General features: G+C 46.0%; 1 protein-coding gene across 1 annotated transcript in view; it reads right to left on the bottom strand.

Moving 5' to 3' along the window:
- PDCD11 (programmed cell death 11) overlaps positions 1–17026 on the bottom strand; it is a 50032-nt gene that overhangs the window by 4408 nt on the left and 28598 nt on the right. The window contains 11 exon segments of the mRNA XM_047762679.1: positions 548–664; positions 859–1165; positions 1573–1695; positions 3126–3248; positions 3800–3856; positions 6830–7007; positions 7709–7811; positions 7992–8081; positions 10072–10180; positions 15093–15155; positions 16038–16579. Of these exon segments, the coding sequence (XP_047618635.1) occupies positions 548–664; positions 859–1165; positions 1573–1695; positions 3126–3248; positions 3800–3856; positions 6830–7007; positions 7709–7811; positions 7992–8081; positions 10072–10180; positions 15093–15155; positions 16038–16579 (1812 nt within the window).

Here is a 17026-nt window from a genome sequence, read left to right as displayed (position 1 = left end):
AAGGCCAAGCTTCCTTTTCTCTGCCCATCCCACTAACTTAATTCAGCTCCATCCAATAACTTCAATTAGAATAGATTTTTAGGAGTTCCCGTCGTGGTGCAGTGGTTAACAAATCCGACTAGGAACCATGAGGTTGCGGGTTCGGTCCCTGCCCTTGCTCAGTGGGTTGACGATCCGGCGTTGCCGTGAGCTGTGGTGTAGGTTGCAGACGCGGCTCGGATCCTGCATTGCTGTGGCTCTGGTGTGGGCCGGTGGCTGCAGCTCTGATTCAACCCCTAGCCTGGGAACCTCCATATGCCGCGGGAGCGGCCCAAGAAATGGCAAAAAAAGACAAAAAAAAAAAAAAGAATAGATTTTTACAGCTCACTCAATGGCTGAAGCAGGGCCCTCTCCTCGGGAGCTGATGACCAACCAAGGAGAAGCTGCCCACCTTCTCCTATTTTACAGAAAAGGAAGAAGATGGTACTGAAGACAACCCAGCCCTCAGGCAGGAGACTGGAGTGCCCTCCCGGAGGGGCCTTTTCTCCCCGTTCAGCGCTGCCCTCACCTTGGGCCGCATGCCTGTCTCTTCCGCCTCCTCTTCTCCTTCCCGGTAATACACTTCCACACCGCTGTCCTCCTCCTCGGACAGAGCAGCTTTCTTCTGCTTCTTGTTCACGCTTTCCTGGAGTGACGGGCAGAGAAAATGCTGAGCCTTGCTTCATGCGCAGGGCACTGCCCTCCCTCTGCCCCAGCCCGCAGCACCCCGTGCCCCATCTCACTCAGGCCACTCTTGGCCTAGAGGCTAGGCAGCTGCCCAGCAGCTTCTGAAAGGTTCTCCCTTTCCCGAGGGGAGGCCGCCCTCCCCGAGGGCCGCACCTGCTCACTCGCAGACTCCGGGTGCGGCCGCTTGCCCGGCTTCTTTGCCCGTGGCCTCTGGGGCTCTTTCGTCTCCCTGCTGGGCAGCGGCGCCTCCTCCTGCCCCTTCCCACTACTCTTCTCTTTCCTTTTCTGTCTCTTTCTCTCCTCCGTCTCGCCTTCTCCTTTGTGCTCTCTCTCCTCTGCCTCTGTGTCCCTCCCCTCCTGCTTCAGATGTGGCAGCCTTGGGGAGGCCGAAAACACATCCGGCTTTCCAGTGTCACCAGGGAGGAAGGACAGCTCCACCAGGTTCTCCCGGCGGTTCAGGCTATAACGACAGGGACGCAGGGAGAGGCGACAATGAGGACAACATAGAGAGCACGACGGGCACAGCGCACAGCCCACAGTTTTCGGGGCCCTGCCCCCACCTGCCTCGGAATCCAGCCAGTAATCTTAGAAATGGTTTGCACACTGTATCAAGCTTCACAGAAAAATACCCAAGGCAGCTGTAATAGCCCATCCTCTGTCAACAACAGGTGCCTGTGCAGAGAAAAGTCTCCACATCTGCCTTTAGGAGCTGAGGCGGAAGGCTCCAAACAAAGGGATTTCATTTATCTGAATAATGAATTCACCACTACCTAAGCCATTAGATTTAAGGTTTACCTCTAAATCTCCTCCTGAGGGCTCCCAGAGAAAGGGCTGAGAGAGAGAGGGAGGGAGAGCAAAGGCACCTACCTTAGGACCTTGGCTGTGAGCAGCTTCCCTTCAGGGAGGTATTTGTCATAAAGAGCATTCCTGGCCGGGCTGTGCTGGGAGACATGCGAGTAGCGGGCCAAACCCGTAACCGAGGGGCCAAGGCTAACGAGAGAGAGAGAGACACACACGAAGGTTCCATGGTCATAAAAACTACAGAGTCCCAACCAAACCTGGTGCCTCCACTTTCCCAGAGACCCAAGTCGTGAGCAGGATTTACAGGTGACCTAAGTTCCTGGCATTCAACAAAATAGAGGGCTTTGTAAACTAGAAAAAGTATCTAGCATAATGAAGACATGACCTAAAGGTATTTTTCGCACCGTTATCAGAGCATCACAATGTAGAAATCATAACCTGCTAGAAAAGAAGAAAATGAGGGAGTTCCCGTCCTGGCTCAGTGGAAACAAATCCAACTAGGAACCATGAGGTTGTGGGTTTGATACCTGGCTTCGGTTAAGGATCCAGTGTTGCCGTGAGCTGTGGTGTAGGTCGCAGATGCAGCTCAGATCTGGCGTGGCTGTGGCTGTGGTGTAGGCCGGCAGCTGTAGCTCGGATTCGACCCCGAGCCTGGGAACCTCCATATGCTGCGGGTGTGGCCCTAAAAAGACAAAAGACAAAAGACCAAAAAAAGAAGAAGAAGAAAATGAAGAAATTACAGCAGGGAAGGCTGTAACATCTAGTGGTTGTGAACACTATGCGATCCCACGGAACATTTATAGACCATGGACACACAGTATACTCTGTCTAAAACACAAAACAAGAATAATTCAAAACCTTTTTGGGAATTCCCGTCGTGGCGCAGTGGTTAATGAATCCAACTAGGAACCATGAGGTTGTAGGTTCAATCCCTGGCCTTGCTCAGTGGATTAAGGATCTGGCGTTGCTGTGAGCTGTGGTGTATGTTACAGACGCGTCTCGGATCCAGGATTGCTGTGGCTATGGCATAGGCCGGCGGCTACAGCTCTGATTAGACCCCTAGCCTGGAAACCTCCATACGCCGTGGGAAGCGGCCCTAGAAAAGGCAAAACGACAAAAAAAAAAAAAAAACTTTTTGAAAGTATACAAAACTTAGAATAAAACACTGGTGGGAGGAAAGAAAATCATGGACATGGAGAACAGACTTATGGTTGCCAAGGGGGAGGGGGAGGGAGTGGGATGGATTGGTAATTTGGGGTTAATAAATGCAAACTATTGCCTTTGGAAGGATAAGCAATATACAGATCCTGCTTGTCTAGCACTGGGAACTATATCTAGTCACTTATGATAGAGCAGGATAATGTGAGGAAAAAAAAATGTATCTATGTGTGACTAGGTCACCTTGTTGTACAATAGAAAACTGACAGAACACTGTAAATCAGCTATAAATGGAAAAAAATAAAAATCATTAAAAAATTTAAAAAATAAAGATATTGAGGAGTTCCAAAAAAAACCCAAAACACTGGTGGGAACTCAGACTCCTCTTCCTTCACTATTCCCCCCAGAGAGACTGAGGAGAGCAGCGGGCCAACCCAGTCCCCAGGCTCCACCTCACTCACCCCAAGAGCACACCGGATGGCTGGATGGACTTCACATAGCCCCTCAGGAGCTGCCCTTCCTCAATGTCCTGGGTGGAGTTAATCTCGGGATCCACTATTTTGCTTTTCGTGTCCGGGTTTGTCCTAAAGGAATAAAAGGTTACACACATGAACCTCTAACCCTTTTCCCCAACCCACCCCCAGCTCATCTGTGATGATCACACTTGGCAAGAATATGACTCTGGACCCATCACGAGGACATCAACTCCAGAGCCCAGTCCTCCCTGCCCCTGAGGTCCTGTTGGTAGGGGACGGCTTTAATAGCAATAGGGAGAGGCTGAGCAAGCCACAGGGAGGTCAAAGCTTATAAGCATCCATTGCGGACCAGGACCCCGGGCCAATCCACGTCAAGGCACATTTGCCCCTTCTAGGGAACCCTGGAGGCTAAGTCCCCTCCCCTCACCAGGTCTGGCACCCTTCAATACCACTCGATGTGTGAACCTCTCCCTGGGAGACAAGAACCTGAGCAGACAGGTTCTTCTACAATTTGAATGTCCTCAGCCTCTCTGGATAAAAACGGGGGCAAGCAGGGAGGCAAGCTGGGGGGGGGCCAAAGCTCTGTGTCAGATCCACGTGGCCTCTCCTTGGTCCTCTGGGGGGTTCGCCCCCAGTTCCCGTCCTGACAACACACCCACCTGGATGATCGCAGAGACAAAGTCAACACAGGGCCTGCACTGGACAGGACATAACACCTGGAATGAGAGCAAAAGAAAAGGCTAACGCCACACCTCCGGAGACGAGAGGGCCTCGGCTTCCTCTTCACGAGGCAGAGCAACTGGTGGGCGAGGGTGCTCTTCTTCATTCTGCTGACCACCTGCTCAGGGACTCGGGGCAAGTCCCCTCTCTGGGGCTCAGTTTACTAGTCCATCAATAACACTACTCGCTCTTCTCATACAAGAAGGGAGCTGGGAGGAGAAAACAAGAGAGACGCGCAAGCCCTCTGGAGGCACACAGAGCCATGCAGGAAGGACTGAGGAGGTGAGACCAGCCTGTGTTGGGGGACCTCGTGGAGAGACAGACTCATCACCGGAAACCGTGGCAGGGGACAGCCTGGTACCCCTACAGGCTCATAGCAGCAGTTCAGAGGAGGCCCATCAGTGAGGCTAAGCATGGGAGGCTTCTGGGAGGGAGAGCAGGGTTTACTCTTAGGGTGGGTTTTCCAAACTCACTTCATTTAAAATGGCAAGTAGCAGTCCAGTTGCAAAGTATAGAATCTCATCAGTAGAAAGGATCTAGGCAACAACATAGACCAAATTCTCTCATGATAGGTGCCTGCCTTTTCTACCAGGGCAGGAAAGGACCTGGTGACACCATCTACCCTTAGGCAATTGACTTATCCACATTTGACAGATGAAAGAATTACAACTGAATGCTACTCATACAATTAACTATAATAAAATGTATTTTAAAAAAATATTTTGCTAAAAAAAAAAAATCACACCCGTATTTTGTAAGCCTCAAGAAATAAAGCAGAGGAGTTCCTGTTGTGGCCCAGCTGGTTAAGAACACGACTATTACCCACGAGGATGCAGGTTTGATCCCTGGCTTCACTCAGTGGGTTAAAGGATCCTGCACTGCCACAAGCTGAGGCGTAGATCGCAGATGTGGCTCAGATCTGGTGTGGCTGTAGCTGTGGCAGAGGCCAGAAGCTGCAGCTCTGATTCAACCCCTAGCCTGGGAACTTCCATAAGCCACAGGTGTGGCCCTAACAAGCAAAAAAAAAAGAAGAAACAAATCAGAGATGATCCAGGATTTCTCTCTGACTCCTTCTTCTGCTCCCAGGCCCTGAGTATTTTTGTGCCATTTAGCTCGAACAAGTGGTTAAGAATTCAGGCAGGTGCTGGTGGCAGGGACACTTGAAATGTGAAAGATCGATCACTACTTTGCAACCTCTGTCTCCTGAGGACATCTGCTCCACTGCTGGATAACTTGGATTGTCAGGAAAGTCAGCATTATACCAAGCTGAAATATGCCTCTCCAATGCTAGTTTATTCAGGCTATAAGATGGTTTTAAAACTCTGAGGTAGGTTCGTTTTTGTGAATCCAAAACAGTTCATAAATAAAGTATCCCAACTGCAAAAGGTTACTACTATCCTACAGAGAACATGTACCTATCAATTTTTTTTAAATTAATGTATGAATGCTTCAATATTAAAATGACAAAGCAACTTGGCCAAGCAAAGTACAGAACAAACATAAACATCCGATAAATATGAAAAATGACCATAAGAGAAATATAAGTTAAAATGAGAGATCATTTTAGCCTATTCAATGACAAAGACTTAAAATTAAGAATATCCAATGTGGATAGGGGTGTAAGAAATGAACAGTCAGGAGTTTCCATTGTGGAGTAATAGAAACGAATTCAACTAGGAACCATGAATTGCGGGTTTGATCCCTAGCCTCGCTCAGTGGGTTAAGGATCCAGCACTGCCATGAGCTATGGCGTAGCTCACAGACTCGGCCTATATCTGGTGTTGCTGTGGCTGTGGCATAGGCCAGCAGCTATAGCTCCGATTAGACCCCTAGCCTGGGAACCTCCATATGCCGTGAGAGTGACCCTAAAAAGACAAAAGACAAAAAAAAAAAAAGTTCCTGTCGTGGCTCAGTGGTTAACAAATCCAACTAGGAACCATGAGTTTGCGGGTTCAATCCCTGGCCTCGCTCAGTGGGTTAACGATCCGGCATTGCCATGAGCTGTGGTGTAGGTTGCAGAAGCAGCTCAGATACCGTTTGCTGTGGCTCTGGTGTAGGCCGGCAGCTACAGCTCCAATTAGACCCTAGCCTGGTAACCTCCATATGCCTTGGGTACAGCCCTAGAAAAGACAAAAAAAAAGAATAGTCATATTTATCGTTAATGGACATAAAAATTAGCACAGTTCTTTTGGAAGGCACTTTGGGAAAATGGAGAACATTGTTTGACCCATCAATTTTACTTCTTAGAATTTATTTCAGATACGCTTGTACTATATCCAAACATATGGTGCAAAGATGGAAACTTCAACATTACTGTCCATCAACAGAATTGTTTAAATAAACTGTGATTTTTTAAAAAAACACGTAATGGGGAGCTCCTGCGGTGGTGCAATGGGATCAGCAGCATCTTGGGAGCCCTGGTATTCAGGTTTGATCCCTGGCTCAGCACAGGGGCAGAGAGGGTTTAAGGATCCAGCTTTGCAGCTGCTGCAGTTTAGGTCACAACTGCAGCTTTGATCTGACACCTGCCCTGGGAGCTCCATATGGGGGGACCAAAAATGGAAGAAAACAAAAAAAAAACAGCAACAAAAAAACCCACATGCTGGAATACTAAAAAAGTACTAAAAATGAAAGAACAAGATTGACTTCAACACACCAGAAAAGGAAAAGAAAATGTTCATGATAAACTGTTATGAGAAAAAAGCAAGTTTACAGCAAAGTATATAAAATGAAGTTCTACTGTGAAGTAAGGGCAAATTATACCCATATATGTTAAAGTCTTGAAAGATAAAGATCAAAGTATATAATGGCAAAAAGTGGTAGAGAAAGAGAGGAGCAATAGCAATTTTCATTTTACATTTTATGCACTATTTTTTTCTGGTACAAAATCACATCTTTAATTAAAAAGAAACAAAAAAGCTCTCGCCAATCCCACAGATAGCTAAAAAGAGGACAAGAAGCCGGCCTACCTGACAATCTTCTGTGGGGTAAAGTCCTCCAGGGGCGTCTCTGAGAAGGAGTCACTCACGTGAAATATACTGACTTTTCCAATCTTCCCGAAGGGGAAGGAGACCATCAGCCCCTCCTTGGGGGTCACCTTCACCACGCGGCCCATGGCCACTTCCCCTTTCTCCATCTTGTGAGGACCTGCAGGAGGAGAATGAACAAGATTCAGGGAAGAGGAAATGAGCCAAGAAAAAAGCTGGGGGAGTTCCCGTCGTGGCTCAGTGGTTAACGAATCCAACTAGGAACCATGAGGTTGCGGGTTCGATCCCTGACCTTGCTCAGTGGGTTAAGGATCTAGTGTTGCCGTGAGCTGTGGTGTAGGTTGCAGACACGGCTCAGATCCCGCATTGCTGTGGCTCTGATGTAGGCCGGCAGCTACAGGGTCTGATTTGACCCCTAGCCTGGGAACCTCCATATGCCACGGGAGTGGCCCAAGAAATGGCAAAAAGACAAAAAAAAAAAAAAAGAAAAGAAAAGAAAGAAAGAAAAGAAAGAAGCTGGGATGCTGGCCATCTACAGGCCAGGGGAGGTGGAGGCATCCAGATTCTGGGGTGTCTAGGCTAAGAGGCCCAGAATGATCACACAGACCCAGATCACCGTGCCACCTACACAAGAATCCTGGGGCCATGTCCAGGTGGACAACTCTTTCTAAGAGACCTACGAAAGGCAACTGTGTACGTAAAGGTGACTCAGACACAGGCCACAGAAAAAAACTGTTCCAAGGACATGGCCAGCTCACTAGGCTTTCTGAGCACCCCTTCACCCTGGGGAATGACTGAAGACCCCTTCCCACTCCTTCCTACCCCCACCCTCCCTGACCAGGTCCCATGTCATCACCACACCTATGAGTGAGAGACACAAGAAGGCCTTGGAAGAATCTGGGCCGACCACGGTGGCCTTCAGGGCCTGGCCAATCTGGAACTTCTTATCTGGATGTTTCAGAACCTGTGAGGACAAGAAAATTCCTCTGATGTTTGGAGAATGGCCTGTCATTTATCCAAAACAACAGCACTGAAGTCGGCACAGTACCTCCCAAACCAATTCCCGAATAAGCACACTGTAAGCACGTGACAGACCCTGAGTCAAGCTCAGGGATTCCTCTCCAGGGATCTCAGGCACACCTACCTTGAAGCTAAGAGACATGAGCAACAAGGGAATTCTCCCCCGGATATCTGGAGCAATCTCCACCTCAAGCCATTTCTTAACCACGTTGTACTGGGGAAAAAAAAAAAACAGGAAGAGAAATGGAGTGCAGCGGATACAATCATCTCTTTTCCCTTCAATAAAACACTCTCTGAAAATCACAGGGCTGAAAGGGCCCTAAGCCTACACTTTTCCCCAAGGAAGAGGAGCCCACCTCTACACCTCAGTGGCCCTGTCCAACCTCCACTTCCCACAGGCTTCACTCAGAGGCTAGCTCAGAGCCTCCCAAGCGCAGCAGAACATGTACCCCTCCTGGTGCCTCAGCTGATGAGGAGGCAAAAAAGCCTCAGAAACGTCCTCAAGCAGCAGGACCAATCCCACTGACCTCTGTGAACTCCTCCAAACTGTGCTGTGCCCAGTGACTTTAGGGACTAACATCTCATTTCTAAATCAAATTAATTTCACTACTGACAGTGTTCTGCCCCAAATATATACCCCAATTTTCAAGTCAACTCAACAAAACATTTCCCAAGCAGCCACTATGTATATGCCATGAGAGTGATAATAAAAGCCAGGTTCTGCCTTCAGCGAGCTGACAGTTTACAAAGAGCAAGTCAAATGAATATGCAAATAACTAGAGGAGTCCCCATTATGGTGCTGCAGAATGAATCCCACTAGTAACCATGAGGATGCAGGTTCGATCCCTGGCCTCGCTCAGTGGGTTGGGGATCCAGCGGTGCCTTGAGCTGTGCTGTAGGTTGCAGACGTAGTTTGGATCCCGCACTGCTGTGGTGTAGCTGTGACTGGCAGCTGTAGCTCTGATTCGACCCCTAGCCTGGGAACTTCCATATGCCGTGGGTGCAGCCCTTAAAAAAAAAAAATAAAGACAGATAAATAACTAGAGCAGCAAGCAACATGATGGAACACAACGCTATGGGACGCTACAGGAGAAGGAGTAAGAAGGGAGGGTTATCTGTGCTGGACCTGGCAGGGTTGTGGGCAACAGGAATAGAGGGTACCCCGGTATAGAAGTAAAAACAAGAAGGGGAAAAGAGAGAGGAGGTTTTTAGTGTGATTGGTACACCAGATTCGTGAAGTCAGATTATGAAGAGCTTTAAATACCACTCTGAGGCATCCTGGGTTCATGAATATCTACAGACAAGAGGTAACCAAAGGGATCAAGAGCCATGGACATACTCAGATAGAAGCTCATGGAGGAAGCATCTGGAAGCAAGGAAGAATCATCCCTCAAGGTCAAGCCCAGACCAACGCTCTCTCTTATATATTCCAATCGTACAGTTCTCCCTGATCTCCTCCCTTTACTCAACTCCTATTCCACCTGCCATTAGAACACATGATCTGGCTCCCAATTACATACTGCTTTGCACTGTTCCTGAACTTCATAAGAGGCAAGAATCTAAAATCCAACACTTTATTTTAAATAAAATACTTCTATTTTTATTTAAAAGATTTTATTTCTGCAGTTTCCTTCATGGCTCAGTGGTTAGCGAACCTGACTAGGATCTGGCCTTGCCTGACTAGCTGTGGGGTAGGTCACAGATGCGGCTCGGATCCGACATTGCTGTGGCTGGGGTGTAGGCTGGCAGCTGTAGCTCCAATTCAACCCCTAGGCTGGGAACCTCCACATGCCACAAGTGCAGCCCTAAAAAAAGCAAAAAATAAATAACTAAAATATTTTATTTCTGTGTGTGTGTTTTGAAAAACTTTGTGGATACTGAAATTTGAATTTTACATTATTTAATATAAGATAAAGTACTGGATTTAAAATTTTGCTCTATGACATATTTTTCTTTCCATTTTATACAATTAATCTATAGATATGTGGAATTGTGAGTTGCTTACTAGCTGTTTTGCAAGCCATAAATTTAGCTCCTTGATTAGACTGGAGGTTTTCTAGGAGCAGAGGCCTTCTGTTGTTTCCCACAAACCAGCATGGCAACAAACACAGATTCAATGCCTGGTGTGAATGGTCACTGTCAGCTGCTCCCCCTCTTCTCCTGTAAGAAGGATGGCATCACACTGCAGGGCATGCACTACTCACCTTCTTCAAGAAGCAAGTCACAGTCTGACCAGCCTTGTACTGTTTAATCTTCTCCAAGGGGCTAACAGAGTGAGTGTTGAGAGAAGTGTGGCCATCCTCCTTCAGCTCACTGTTTGCAGAAAGGCAACAGAAAAGAGTAAAACAACCTCTGGATAAGCTGCTAGCTTGAAACTATCTCCCTCATGTGGCCATGGATCAACTGTTCGGAACTCCCCTAACTCAGACGCACCCACCACGCACGGCCCCATTTCTCTCCTTCGAGGGGAAAGAATGTTCACAATACCTGCACAAAAGCTAATCCTTTCCAACTCACTCACCTAGGTATGAACAAGCGCTAAGTTAGGCAGCCAACCATAATCTTTATAAGTTTAGGAAACAAAACTGTTTTAGTTCTTTCAATATTTCTGCTATTGCTTTACAGTTTTCAGAAATGTTTTCACAAATAATCTGCCACTAAATGTAACAATACTCTCATGTGTGAATGAGGTAGGACTGATATTATTCGATTCATTTGATGCAACTGACCCAGAAGTTGAAATCAGAGCTCGCAACTCAAAAATCCAGGGCTCTGTCCCCTGTGCTCCCTTGCCATTATTGCTTTCCTGAGCCTCCTTTTCTTCTTAGAAAAGCAACAAGGAGATGTGGTCTGAAAGTTTTCAGTCTACAAATTACTTCAAAGGAATCAAAGAATTCCCACTGTTCCAACCTAGCCTAGCTTACCAAATCAAAATTCTAAAATAAAACAGAAACCAACCATAAAATGGTACAATAATATAGCGCGCCCTGGACAATACAGAAACTCACGAAACACATACTAGTAAAGCAGAAATGCATATAATCCTATGACCCAGTAATTCCACCCTGGAGAAACCCCTGCACGGATAAGCAATGGAACAAATTCAAGGATGTTCACTCTGGCATTATTTGTAAAAGGGGAGAACTGGAAACAACCTTAAATGTCCTCCATCAGTTTGAGAATATACATATGGTTTAGCACAGTCACAGGACAGATTACTATGTTAACTCTGGACACAAAAACAAATCTAAAAACAAAATTTTGAGTGAAAAAAACAAGTTGCAGAATATTAAGTACAGCATTCTATTTAGGTAAAATTTGAAAACCACACAAAATAACTTTTTTTTCTTTGGCTTTTTTTTTTTTCTGTTTTTTTGCCATTTCTTGGGCCTCTCCCGCGGCATATGGAGGTTCCCAGGCTAGGGGTCGAATCGGAGCTGTAGCCACCGGCCTACGCCACAGCCATAGCAACGCGGGATCCGAGCCGCGTCTGCAACCTACACCACAGCTCACGGCAATGCCGGATCCTTAACCCACTGAGCAAGGGCAGGGATCGAACCCACAACCTCATGGTTCCTAGTCGGATTCGCTAACCACTGAGCCACGACGGGAACTCCAACACACAAAATAACTTTTTATAGATTATGTGTGTGTGTGTGAAAAAAATATATACATATATAAGCAAGAGCTGGATATATGTCAAATAATGGAGAATTTACTCTCTGGGGGTAGAGGGAAAAGCCTGGGAAGGGAGAATCTGTAAAATGTTATTTACTAAAACACACACAGGGGAGGTCCCATCATGGCTCAGCAGAAACGAATCTGACTAGTTAGTATCCATGAGGACATAGATTCAATCCCTGGCCTTGTTCAGTGGGTTAAGGATCCAGCATTGCCGTGAGCTGTGGTGTAGGTCGCAGATGCAGCTTGGATCTGGCATTGCTATGACTATGGTGTAGGCCAGTGGCTACAGCTCCAATTCGACCTCTAGCCTGGAAACCTCCATATGCTGTGTGTGGGTTTGGCCATGAAAAAAACAAAAGAACCCACAAAAAAACAAAAACAAAATCACACACAGAATGTCTATGTGCCTTGCTCTCTAACAGGCAATTTACATTCATTATCTATGATGCTTATATAAATATAGTTAGGATGAAAAAACATATTCCCTCAATAGCTGACACTGAGGTCCCTGCTATGAACTGAATTCTGGCACACGCCACCACCACCCACCAACACTCACATGTTGAAGTATCAACTTCCAATACCTCAGAATGTGACTGTATTTGGAGATAAGGCATTTAAAGAGGCAATTAAGTTAAAACAAAGTCCTCGGGGTGGGCCTTAATCCGATATGACTGATGTCCTTATAAGAAATTAGGCTACAATTCAATAACAACAACAAAAACCTGACTGAAAAACAGGACTTGAAAAGACTTCTCTCCAGAGACATATATACCTAATGTCCAAAAAGCATAGGGAAACATGCTCCACATCACTAATAATTAAGGAAAAACAAATCAAAACCACTGTAGCAGGAATTCCAGAGGTACACGTGAAGACTCCTCAACTGCTCTGCCCTAACTTTTGCCCCTCCAAAGGAGTAACTGAGCAGGAAGCATCTTATCTGGCTTGAGTGACCCTCACCAACCCTGAGCTCAGCTCTAGCACACAGGACATTCTGTTTGTTCACAAGATCTCCATATACGAGTGGGGAACAAAAATACTGACTACACTGGAGTTCCTGTGTGGCTCAGCGGGTTAAGAATCTGGCATTGACACCACGGCAGCTGGGGTCATTGCTGTGGTATGGGTTTGATCCCTCACCCGAGTAATTCTGCGTGCCACAGCTGTGGCCAGAAAAACAATTACACCGACTACATTTCCTCAGTAAGTCAACACCACCAATTAAATACATGTTTTTTCCTCCTGATTTTGACACGCCCCTTGCAGCATTCATTATTTTAAGATATCTACCCATAGAAGCAACCTATGTATCTATCGACAGATGAATGGATAAAGAAGGTGTAGTACATACATACAATGGAATATTACTCAGCCATAAAAAAGAATGAAATAATGCCATTTGCAGAAACATGGATAGACCTAGAGATTATCATACTTAGCGAACTACACCAAAGACAAATATCATATGATATTACTTATATGTGGAAAACAAAAAAAAAATGAACTTATTTATAAAACAGAGGTAGACTCAAAGATACGGAAAATAAACTGGTTACCTAAAGGGAAAAGGGCTGGGGAGGAATAAATTAAGAGTTTGGCATACAAACTACTACACAGGAGTTTCCGTCATGGCTCAGCGGTCAACAAACCCCATTAGGAACCATGAAGTTGCAGGTTCAATCCCTGGCCTCGCTCACTGGGTTAAGGATCCAGTGTTGCAGTGAGCTGTGGTGTAAGTCACAGATGAGGCTTAGATCTGGCATTGCTGTGGCTGTGGCATAGGCCGGCGGCTACAACTCCAGTATGACCCCTAGCCTGGGAACCTCCATATGCCACTAGTGTGGCCCTAAAAAGGAAAAAAAAAAAAAAAACCTACTATATAATAAACAACAAGGTCCTACTGTTATAACACAGGGAACTATAATCAATATCTTATAATAACCCATAATAGAAGAGAAGGTAAAAAAAAGAGTATACACACACACACACACACACACACACACACATAAGTATTTGTGTATAACTGAATCACTTTGCTGTATATATGAAACTAGCACAACACTGTAAATCAACTATATTCCAATAAAATTTTTTTAAAAAATCTACCCTTATCTTGAAAAAACTACTTGACTGCAACCCTTAAACAAGACCTCACACTTCAGAAGTGAAGACACTGCAGGCTAAAACAACAAATATGAGGACATCTCTGTTTTTACCACAAAGGAACACAATCAAATCTACAAAACTAAGGAAACCACAGTTTAAACAAATCGGAGAGTGTGCATCCACCAAATCTCATTATTCTGGAACTAAAGGACTTATTTTAAAGTTCAAGTGTGTTGTTAGCATCTGGAACTCAAGGTTCCAAGAATATTTCCCTACCTCAGACGCAATCCTTCTCAGAAATATCCCACTTCTTTTCTGTGCCCTTCAGGATGCTGACCAAATATGGATGCTGACCACCTTTGGAAAGTTTCTTAAGAGGCCCTCTCCTAACATCCTGGGCACATAAGACTTAGAGTCTGGATGGATCCGGGCCTCACGCTACAGGGGCACTTTGCACGGTCCTGTGAATCTAGCTTTGCTCACTGATGCCCTATCAGTTCCAAGAGGCTGGGTTTTTTTTGTTTGTTTGTTTATTTGTTTGTTTGTTTGTTTTTAATGGGGGAAGCAGAAGTAGATAGGCCTATGAATCAACATGCTTAAGATCCTCTGAAAGAATGACCCCAGAAAGGAGCTCCCGCTGTGGCACACAGGTTAGGGATGCAGCAGTGTCTCTGTGGTGATGCAAGTTTGACCCCTGACCCAGCGCAGTGGGTTAGGGATCCGGTGTTGCTGCAGCTGTGGCCTGGGATCATAATGCCACATGCAGCCAGAAGAAAAAGAAAAAAAAAAAAAAAAAGAATGACCCCAGACAAGTTGGATCCAGCTCTATATGGAACTACTAGTTCTACTAGTTCACTCAGAATTTCTCACGGAACATCCCTTTGGACCCAAAAGAGCATGACCTAAAATTTCAGTCATCAGGCAGCAGCAGTCCACACTCAAAGAATAGGTATTCTTGGCTATATGGTGTTTATTTAGGGAATTTCTGAGCTAGAAAATTGGGCTGAGAGCAAAAATGTTTCTTTTTCTTACATGTCAACAGACCTGCAATCAAATCAGCCTTTACATTGATATTTAAACCCTGAATATAACTTTCACTTTAATTTTCACATAATCCCTCTAATTAGCCCTATGAGAGTCAGACAAATAATCCCTGCTAGAGAAGTAAGACAACCAGGACAGAGGGCAGCAAAGTAAGTCACAACACTGGCTGAATCAAGACTAGAACTCTGGGAGTTTCCTGGTGGTCTAGCGGTTAGCATTTAGCACTTTCACGGCTGCAGTCTGGGTTCAGTCCCTAGTCTGGGAGCTAAGATCCCACATCAAGCCTCTGAACGCAGAAGCCAAAACAAACAACACACAAGACTAGATCTGAGTCTCCTGACTCCAAAGCCCCGTGCTCCTTCCACGAGACCACCGGAGTTCCCCTCACCTTGGCCGCACACTCAGCTCCGGGATGGTTCGAATAAATCTGGGATGACTTATTGGCAGAAACCTGGAGAGACAAACAGGTCAGATCATTTCTCTCATTCTCTCTAACACCACGATCTGGAGACCAGAATTTCTAACTTCCCACCACACCAAGCTTAAAAACTACCAGCTCCACTGCCACACCACCCACTGGTAATGCATCAGGCCTGAAGCATCAGTAAATATTAAGGAGCTGGCTCATCTAATTTTTGAGTATTGTCATATTAAACCCTGAAAAGATTTTTCCTTACAGACTATATTCTTCAACTCTTTCATTCTAAAAATAAGAAAACTGAGGTCTGGCAAGGACAAATGACTTACTAAAGATCCCACAGTTAGTGAAATTAATATGCAAATTACTGGCTAGACTTTGAATCCTTTTTTTTTTGCTTTTCTTATAGCAAGGATTTCTGCTGCAAAACCATACTGTCACCAGATTTAAGGTAAACAAGATTTAGGCTATGCAGTGGAGAATGGATTACATTAACTGCTGAATACACCGAGCAATAACTCTGTGCCAGACAGCCCTCCAGGCGCACCACAGCGACATGTTCCCTCTTCCAATCTTGTCAACGGCCCAGCAAGGTAGTCAGTACCATGACTCTCACTTCACAAATTCGGAAAATAAAACTCAGAGAGTTAAGTAACTACTTAAATCATGCTTGCAGAATTGTAGTAGCCAATTTGGAATTCAAACCCAGAGCTGACTCTGAATCAATGCTCTTAACCACTACATCATAACAGCATTAAAAAAAAAAAAAAAAGACATAAAAAGGATTCTTTGGTGAATGTTCTGGTAAACTATAAGAAAATCTAATTTGTATGCAACTTTTTGGAACCTGCCTCAGTTCCATTTGCCTCCCACGATTAGGACACGACAATCTCCCATCCCCCAAAGCCTCCATACTTGAACGTCTTCATGTCTCGCCCACCAATCACTCGGGCAGTGACCTTCTTCCCAACTTTCAGCTTGGTGGTAGGAGACATGCCCACTGGAACATCATCTAGAATGTGGGAGGCGTGGATACAGCCCACGATGCCATCTTCCAGGGTCACAACCACATGGGTGGGCTTAATGGACTTGACAGTCCCTGTGACCATGTCCCCAATGGACAGGGTATGCTTCTTTACAGTCCCCACAACCAGAGCCGGATCCACTTCCTCATCCTCATCGACTGTCTCCAAGTCCTTCCGGGTCTGTCTCATGGTCCTCTTGGCAGCTGGCCCCTCAACGGCCAAAAGAAGACCAGTCACTCCTGGTTCTGTGGTACTGAGGGTCAGGGAGACACCCTGCCCCACCTGCAACTTCTCGGAGTCAAAGCGGAAGGTGTCATTGAGGTGAGAGGTCAGGGAGAAAGCTGCCAGGTGGCCAGTCTCCACCAAGGAGGCGATGGCAAAGGTCTCTTCCAAGTGCTGCACAACCGCCTGGTACTCGCCGCCTTTCCTCAGCTGGAAAATGGAAAACCCGTCACAACCACTTCTCACAGAGCACACGTACTCGTTCATCACCCACTGGGCAGAGAGGACTGGGGAAGCCCTCTGAGCCCCTGGGACCCAAGGCTAATCTGAGCTGTAACAAACTAGCCTGCACTCCATCCACTCAGCCCTCTCCTGTGCACGGAGGCGACCTGACTACACTCTAGGTGCCACATCAGAATCACCTAGAGTCAGCCTCTCTTTTGATTTTAGGTCCTATGTTAGAACTAGTGAAAGCAGAACTTTCAAGGTGACTCGGAAGCACAGCCAGGTGACCTCTAATGGTTCTCCAGCTTTCAGACACTGTGGGTCCTGCAGGTCTCCACTCGATTTACTCCTCCTTTCACTCATTCAACAAAAAGGGTCATTACTGAGAGCTTATTGTGTGCAGGGCAGGTAGCCTGTGCTCACATGCTTATA

This window comes from Phacochoerus africanus, chromosome 15 (genome assembly GCF_016906955.1).
Source record: "Phacochoerus africanus isolate WHEZ1 chromosome 15, ROS_Pafr_v1, whole genome shotgun sequence".
In the NCBI taxonomy this organism is placed as follows: domain Eukaryota; kingdom Metazoa; phylum Chordata; class Mammalia; order Artiodactyla; family Suidae; genus Phacochoerus; species Phacochoerus africanus.
This window is presented reverse-complemented; position numbering and strand designations above follow the sequence as displayed.